We start from the raw sequence: 8,314 nt of genomic DNA on the forward strand, positions 1-8,314 counted from the left end.
GAACTCGGAGTGCCCGGGGGCATGTGAGCGGGGACGGGGAGGCTGTGAGAGGCTGCTGCAGCCCTCGCTCTCCCCACAGGAACTAAATAAAGCTATTGTTGGGAAGGGAAGAGAGAAAATAGCCCCACAAGATGTTTTTTGTCCTCCGTGACCTGTCTGTGTTTGGGGAGGGGCTGACATGTTGCAGAGCAGTGGAAATGGAATGGCCTTTGAAAGGGATCTGAACGCTTTAGAAGCGGGGAGGGTGACTGGGAGAAGATCTCGCTAACAGTGGGCAGAGAGCTTGCCCCGTTTTCTTACATAGAACGTGGGGAAGAGAAAGGGTGCTAACACATAGAAAGTGCTCGGTCCCATTCCTGGACTGGTGCCAGTAAATAGCCTCATTCTTGGCCTGGAGGTAACTTGATGGGTGGACTCGCCCAGCATCGAGCTCTAAAAACTAACTTTAGAGAATGTCTCCAAATTCTGCTGGTCCTCCGCTTAAAAAGCCTTGGCCTCTAGGAATTAAAACACTAGCTCCTAAGGACAAGTGTACAGAAATGTTTAGTGAAGTCTTGCTTACAGTCATAGGAAGGGGGGAGAGAGAGGAGGAGGAGATAGAGAAGAAAGAGAGTGTGCGGCACAGCGTCCATGAATAGGAAAAAACCTGAAGAATTACAGCTCACACGTACATGCATAGATCATGCAGCTATTACAAAACCACTAGGGGGCGGCGCCTGTGGCTCAGTGGGGTGGCGCTGGCTCCATATACGGAGGGTGGCAGGTTCAAACCTGGCCCCAGCTAAACTGCAATAACAACAACAACAACAAAAAACCCACTAGGGTAGGACTGTATTTATTGACACGGGAAAGGGAGTGTGTATGGTGGGATATGAAATGATAAGAGCAATTTTGGAGAAAACAAACGTCAACTTCAACCATATCTGTGCATATATTTTTGCAAAGACTACGGGAGGTAAGGGACTGGAAGAAACAGACCCAGACACAGTGGGCAGGTGATATTAGTTACCTGGGTTGGGGAAGAGGACTGGAAAGTACATAAGGAAAGCAAAGTCTGCAGGGATCATGGAAAACGCTTCTGCTATCGCATTAAGTGACAAGATAGACACAACCTTTTCTCTCTAAATTATTATAGAATATCCTGGGGTGTTTTATCGGACATAAAAATGAGGATTATACAGTAGGATGGACCAAGACAAACGCTGATTTGATTAGATGATGAGATTGTAGACAGTTCTTGTCTCAAATGTGTATGGTCATTTAATACCGTTATTTCAATAAAGAACGGTAGAACTTTTTATTTCACTTAAAAAGAAAGAAAGAAAAGCTCCTGAAAGTCTCCTCACTTCCTCTACCACCCCCTTTTTCAGTCAAGCACCAACTGGGGCCTCTTAGTGTTTGTTATAATCAATCTCAAGCTGGCCTCTGGCCCTCAGTCTCCCCTGGTACAAATTCATCCTGCCCCAGGTTACCCTCTTGCCCCAGAACCATCCTACTGCCCACAGTCCATCCAGCAACCTCAACTCTTCTGTTCAGCTTTGAAGGCCACCCCTCAAAAATCTGGCCCCAAATTGGCTCTTCTTTCTCTTCAGCACCAGCCCAGAGTCTTGGGAGCCCATACATGCTTCCAAGAACCCCATTTCCAGCAAATCAAAGTAAAAAAGGGCAAAGGAAATTGTCCCCAGTATCATGAACATTCACCGCTTTCCATGAATTTATGAATGCTTTCTTTGCAGTATCTTTAAAAAGCCTGAGGTTTTTCTAGATTGGCTTTCTGTGTCCTTCAAGCCCCGCTGTTTCTGCAAAGATGGCTTGGGTAAGATGATTCTGCCAGGTAACAAAAGCCCCGTGGTAAAAATGTACCCATTGATTCCACTTCCCATAGGCCAGATTAGTAAAAAGTCAGTCTTTCCACCCCAACCATTGAGAGCTCTTTCCCTTCCCCTGAGAGCATAAGTGGATACAATCACTTTGGAGAGCAATGTGAAAATATCTAACAAAGCCAAAATATGGAAGCATTCCCCAGACCCCCTAGAGAACGTCACAACATGTTTAAAGGGAGTAATGACCAAGGGTGTTTGTAGTAGAAAAATAGTAACCACCTCAATGGGCACCAGCAGGAAATACATACATAGTGACCTGTGTGGAAGGGGATAGTACACAGAAGTGAAGAGGAATCAGAGCTGCAAATGTCAACACATGCGCAGTTGACAAGCAGCGTGCACAAGGGTTGTATAAGAATGGATTCTCCGATACTACTTGTATCCATTTAAAAATGTGTAATACGTATTGCCTGGGAATTATCTACATAACAGTAAACGTATAAATAATTGTGCTAGAGAATAATAAATGCACAATCTATCTAATGGGTACCTCTGGGGTGAGGAGAAGGAATGGTGATCAGGAAGAAATACAGAAGGCACCAAAAATCTGCATACACATTTTAAGAAAGGAGAATATCATCTTAACATCGTAATACTCAAGATTCACTGATAACAAAAGCTGAATACAAGTCGCAGAAAGCACCTCTTCTAATTTCAGAAGTCAAATGTGGCTTGAGTATCACACACGTAACACACTATTTTTCTTTCTTAAAATGTGTATACATTTTTTGTCGCCTTCTGTGTATGAGGGTTTCGGCTGTTCAAGGCATGTTTTATTTCTTAAGGAAGGAGGTGTTCACAGTAATTGCTTCTTAAAGCCTTTTCTGGATGTGACACATTTTATGAGAACTATTAAAGTAGCAAGTAACAGCCGCCAGAAGCATGCTCATCGCAAAATTGTCAGTGGAAGAAGCAGGAAACAAAATTGAATACGCACTATACTCCCAAGTTTGTAAAAACAGAGCAGATCAAGAGAAAAACGAATATAGCTCTGTTCAAAGACCAGCAGATAATACATCAAAGCTGTTTGAAGTCTGAAGATGATTTTACGTCTTCTTTATACTTAACATTTTATTATATTTTCCAAATTTTTCATAGTGAGTACATATGGCTTGGGGGATGAAAATCAAGTATTGCTTTTATTAAATAGGTATTTTTTCAGCCTAGCACTAAGGTGGGTATTCCTGACAATAGCAGATGAATGGATCTTTCTATGGAACAGTCAGGGCCCCAGAGCCCAGGTGGCAGTGCTCCGGAGATGCTATGAGTGACTTCTCTTGTCTCTTTCAGGTCACAGCCCCGCACTTCCCCGTGGTGATCAAGCTGGGACATGCACACGCCGGGATGGGAAAGGTATGAGACACAGCCCCCCTCACAGGGGCTCTGCTGACGGTTCTCCCAGGCTACCTGCCCCCACCTCACCTAGAACAGAGTGCTTAAAAGAACCCACTCCACCAGCCACCCTTCCTAGCCGCCTTCCTCAGAGCTCCTATTGTGCGGAACATCCCCTAGCTCCGTCTGTGCTTGTCAGACCCCACCGAATTGCTAATCATTCTCTGTGATTGTGGCTTCAGAGAAATGTAGGCAAAGCACTTTGCAGAGCGGGGTCTTTTGGGAGGCCTCACTGGCATCATCTCCACAGCCAGGGTGTAAGCTCATGTCCTACTCACCTCTTTGTCACCTGCAGAGCTGGCACCAGAAAGTGGCACACACACATGGCGCTATGGAAGGAAGCCTCTGCAGTAGGTTAGCTCCTGCAAAAGTAACTACTATCTTTTGCACAGTCACAAACGACATCCAGATCCACTCTATCTTTGTTAGTGTCCAAGCCAAGTCAAATTGCAGAGGAAAAGATAACTCATTGTCCAAGAGATCAGGACATCTCCAGTAGTTCTTGGTAGATTTGGGCAGAGCTGGGTCCAGGAGCTCGGATGAAATCAGTGGAACTCCGTCTCTCTCCACGTCTCTCGGCTCTGTTCATCGCTACCTGGCACTTTCTCCAGAGAGCGAAATGGCTGTGAGCTGCACGCCCTGGTCCCTAAGCTCACCACACCCAAGCTATAAAGACCCTCTTTCTTCCCAGCATCTATGTCTCTAACCCCACGGAACCAGCCCCCACAAAGGAATGGGGAGATGATTGAATCATACCTCCAGGCCCCTCAGGAAAGGGAGATTCCTCTTCTAGATAAGAAGCAGGAGGGAGGATGGGAGGGACTGGGGAGAGGCTGCCACAGCCCACCTCTGTGCCATCCCCATTGGAGGGACCTTAGCCCAACATAATGCCTGCTACTGTGGGTCCCAGGTAAGCTCAGCAGGGGCTGAGCAGTGTGGGACCTGAGCAGAAACCTTGCTGGGAACAGGCCCACCCAGGCCTGACAACTCTGCACTTCCTCGTATATTCTTCCCCCTCCCTTATCTGTGTCATCTCCTGCTACCTAAGCTGTACCCCCTTTGGTTGGCAGAGAACGAGAAAGGCCAGGCAGGTCAGGGCATGACCCAGAGCTCTGACATGTGTGAAGTTACCATCTAACCTCCGATGGTAATAATTCTAATAACGCTCTTTAAAATGAATCCTCCCTCTAGACTCCATCTCCCTAGAAAGTATCCGTCATGAGGACAGGGAGCTCTGCCTGGAATACAGGAGCCCCCCATTTCTTGGCTGCATGGAAAACCCCCTTCCACTCCCACCCTATGTCTATCTGTCCCCAGCACCCCTCCACCCTGCAGACACCTCCAGCCCTTCAGCTCTGCTGAAGCAGATCCGTTGCCCACAGTGATCCTCTGATGCTAATTCTGCAGCCGCTTTTGTGTCCTTACCAAATCAACCTCTCTCTATCCTTCACAGCTATAGCCATCCCTTCTGTCCCCAACTCTCCCTCCGGGGCATGCTCGCCTCCCAGCCACTCATGGTCTCCTTCAAGGACTTACCTTCCTGCACCATCCCTGCCCATGGCCACCCCATCTGCACACGCTGTCTGAGCGCTCTCCTGGGCTCCCTCGGCTGCAGGCACCATCCACTGGCCAATAACACCCAAGTGGAATTTCCTCTTAGAGCCAACAGGCCTTTCTATCCAGTTCTGTCTTCTGTATCTCCACCTGTCTCCCATGGAAACCTCAGACTCTACCCACCCTCTTCCTCCTCCTCCTGGGGCTTCCACCTCTGCAGCAGGAACCACTAGTCACCCAGTTGCCTCAAAACAGAAACTTGCCAGTCACCCCACCATGTCCAAAGGTTCCTCAAGTCTCATCAATCACTCCTTATTACTGTCCCTCTAACCTGTCCCTTTTTCTCTCTGCTCACCTGCCGCCTTCTTGGGCAGCTCAGGTAAACCCAGAGGGTTCCCCCAAATCAAAGTCTGTCTCTTAAGTTTAAAATAATCCCCAACAAGACACAAAACAAAGGCAATATTTATAGAGATTGACGCAATGCTCGTGGGAGGGGGTGTCTCCGAGAAACTCAAGCCCAAGAGGGCCTCCCAAAGTGTGGAAAAGCAGGCACATCTCCGAGGATAAAAACCGACACCAGCAGAATAAACTGAGGTTTGCGAAAATGCTGAGATCAAGGGAAAAAGACTTTTCTCTCCTTCTGTCTGGATGAGAAAAACTTGCAGGAATGGTCTGGACATGTTGACTGAGCAAATGATCTCATGGTTATGGCTGAGAGGGAGTAAAAGAAAACTGGTACCTCCCGTGGTTCATCCACCTCCTCTCGAGAAGGAGTATGGTCTGCCTGGACATAAGCAGGGAGAACATTCCTGCAAGAAAACTTGTAAGGAGGCTGCCAGTGAGCTCAGTGGGCTGTGAAATCTACCCAGAGCCCTGGGGATGCAGTCACTGACCTCCCTGAATCATACTTCACTCCTCTGTCCCCGCACACTGGCAGGTGCCTACACTAAGCTTAGAATCAGAGGAGCAATAGGACCCAGGCCCTGCCCTCAAGGACGTGGGGAGATAGTCACATAAATAAATAAGTATAGTGTGTTGTTGGGGGCTGGTAGAAGGCTGTGCAGAGAGGGTGAAGCTCAGAGGAAAGAGCTTAATTCCACGCAGGGTAGAGAAAACAGGAAAGCATCCTCAGAGATGAAGGCTTGGTTTGGGGAGATGAGCAGGGAGCCTGCAGCTCAGGTCATTAAAAGCTGTTGGGGTAAGGGGCAAGATCAACTAGTGAGAAGAGGCCTGTTGCATAGGGTCCCAGATAGGGCTGGTGTGTCTGGAGATTTAAGGAACCCTAACAAACATGGAGTTCTAGAAGACAAAGGATGGGCCAATACCAAATACTCCCTTGTATTAAAACAAAGAACAGTAAACATCCCAAAGCACAAACATCAAAATATAGTAAAGCTGTCAGCAGTTGTGGGAAGGAGGGAACACCCTGAGATGTTTAGAAGGCAGTCAGGTTACACAAGTGGCGCAGAGGGAGGTCCTGTCCCCCAGTGGGCATTTGGCCATGTCTAGAGGCAATTCTGGTTGTTATAACTTGGGGGAGGGGGCAGGTGCTACTGGCAGCTACCAGGTAAAGGTTCAAGGTGCTGCTAAACATCTCACAACACATAAGACAGCTCCCCGCAACAAAGGGTTATACCACAGCATGGGTCAATACCATAGTCCCCCCTTATCTGTAGGGGATGCATTACATGACCCAAAGTGGATGCCTAAAAACTCGAATGGTACCGAACCCTGTATATAATGTGATTTGTCCTGCACACACATACCTGTGATAAATTTGAATTTCTAAATTAGGCACAGTACCTGTGTTTTGGGACCATTGCAAAGTAAAATAAAGGTTACTGGAACACAAACACTGAGATAACCTCAAATGTCGGTCTGGCAACTGAGGTGGTGGCCTTCATGATGTGGAGACCCTGGACAAAGTGGTGATTCGTGTACTAGGTAGTGGGATGGAAAGGGATGGTGCAAGATTTCATCACACTACTCAGAAGGGTACACAATTTAAAACTTTGAATTTCAGGGATTTTCCACTTAACATTTTCAAACTAAGATTTCAGATAACTGAAGCCACAGATGGGGGGAGGGCTACTGGAGTGTCAAGGTTTAGAAACCCTGAACAAAACTAACTTCATTTCCTTCGTTGACAGTTTTATTAGACTAGAAACCAGAAGAAGCAGTGGGGATCCCAGTTTCAAAGTGTGTTCCAAAGAATTATCATTTATTCAGGATGCTGACGTCTAGTTAGGTCACATAGGTTTGGAAAAATTTATGTTAAAGTAAGTTTTCAGTGCAGAACTTCTCAGGGTCATAAATTTGGTCATATATGTTATGGGAGTACAAGCACATAGAAGAGTAAGCAGAAATTCCCAGATTTATCCAATCCCAGAAGTATTTGACCATTTTTTATACAGATGGTCGCTCTTTTGTTAATTTGTAAGAACTCTTCAAAGAATATTAATCCTCTGTCATTTTTTCCACTGTTTTCTCCTTTTAGTAATTGTATGTCCATCTTATTGTTCAGTTTTTAGCAATTTTTAAAGATTTTTAAAAGCAGTCAAATGTTTCCATATTTGGAAGCATCGTGTTCCAGCAGCTAAGGTGTTGAATTGAATCTGGTTACACTGCTTGTTACTTGTGAGGCCTTAGGTAAGTCACTTAGCCTTCCCCACCTTAGTTTCTTACGTAGAATGAAGATAATGATAGTATCAACCTCATAGGCTGGTTGTGAGGATCAAGAGACTTTTATATATGTCTAGCTTCTAGCCTAGTGCCTGGAATGAGTGAGCACTCCGGTAATAATAGCCACCATTGTTATTAAGAATGTTCAGACCTGCTCTGGAAACTCAAAATCCAACTGCAGTCAATAGGGGAGATATGACTAAACAGCATCATATGTCAGAGGCTTTATTTCACTTGGCCACAAGTTCAGTGTGAGTCAGCTGAGTATTGAGCTGCCAAAAAGTCTAATCAATGAATGCCAAACAAATAGATGAAAATGGGCTCAACTTTCTTATTCATCAGAGAAATGTAAATTGAAACCATGATGAGATGCCACAATGTACTCACCAGAATAGCTCAAATGAGAAAGATTAATCATGCTCAGTCCTGGAGAAAGCACAGAACAGCTGGAACACACACACACACAGACAAAGCATAAATGTTTTGTCAGAGCTTAAATGGTATGACCACTTTGGAATAGAGCTTGACATTATCTACAAAGCTGAAGTCACACTAGTGTTCTTTGAGGTAGACCCAACTGAATACCTGCATGTGTGCACCAACGCGTGTTTATAGTAGCTTTGTTCATAATTTCCAAAACTCATGTGTCTGTTAACAATAGATAAATAAATTGCAATATATTCATTCAACTGGAATATTTTCAACAATAAAAATGAATGAACTTAGCTGGGTGTTGTGGCAGGTGCCTGTAGTCCCAGCCACTTGGGAGGCTGAGGCAAGAGAATCACCTAAGCCCAGGAGCT

General features: G+C 45.8%; 1 protein-coding gene across 1 annotated transcript in view; it reads left to right on the forward strand.

Moving 5' to 3' along the window:
* The first annotated feature begins 3,179 nt into the window (after window positions 1-3,179).
* Window positions 3,180-8,314, forward strand: part of LOC100966203 (synapsin-3) — a 70,752-nt gene continuing 65,617 nt past the window's right edge. The window contains exon 1 of the mRNA XM_023509294.1: window positions 3,180-3,236. Within this exon, the coding sequence (XP_023365062.1) occupies window positions 3,228-3,236 (9 nt within the window). The 5' untranslated portion in view covers window positions 3,180-3,227. The remainder of the gene's footprint in view (window positions 3,237-8,314) is intronic.

This window comes from Otolemur garnettii, unplaced genomic scaffold (assembly GCF_000181295.1).
Source record: "Otolemur garnettii isolate 467f Iridium unplaced genomic scaffold, OtoGar3 scaffold00007, whole genome shotgun sequence".
In the NCBI taxonomy this organism is placed as follows: domain Eukaryota; kingdom Metazoa; phylum Chordata; class Mammalia; order Primates; family Galagidae; genus Otolemur; species Otolemur garnettii.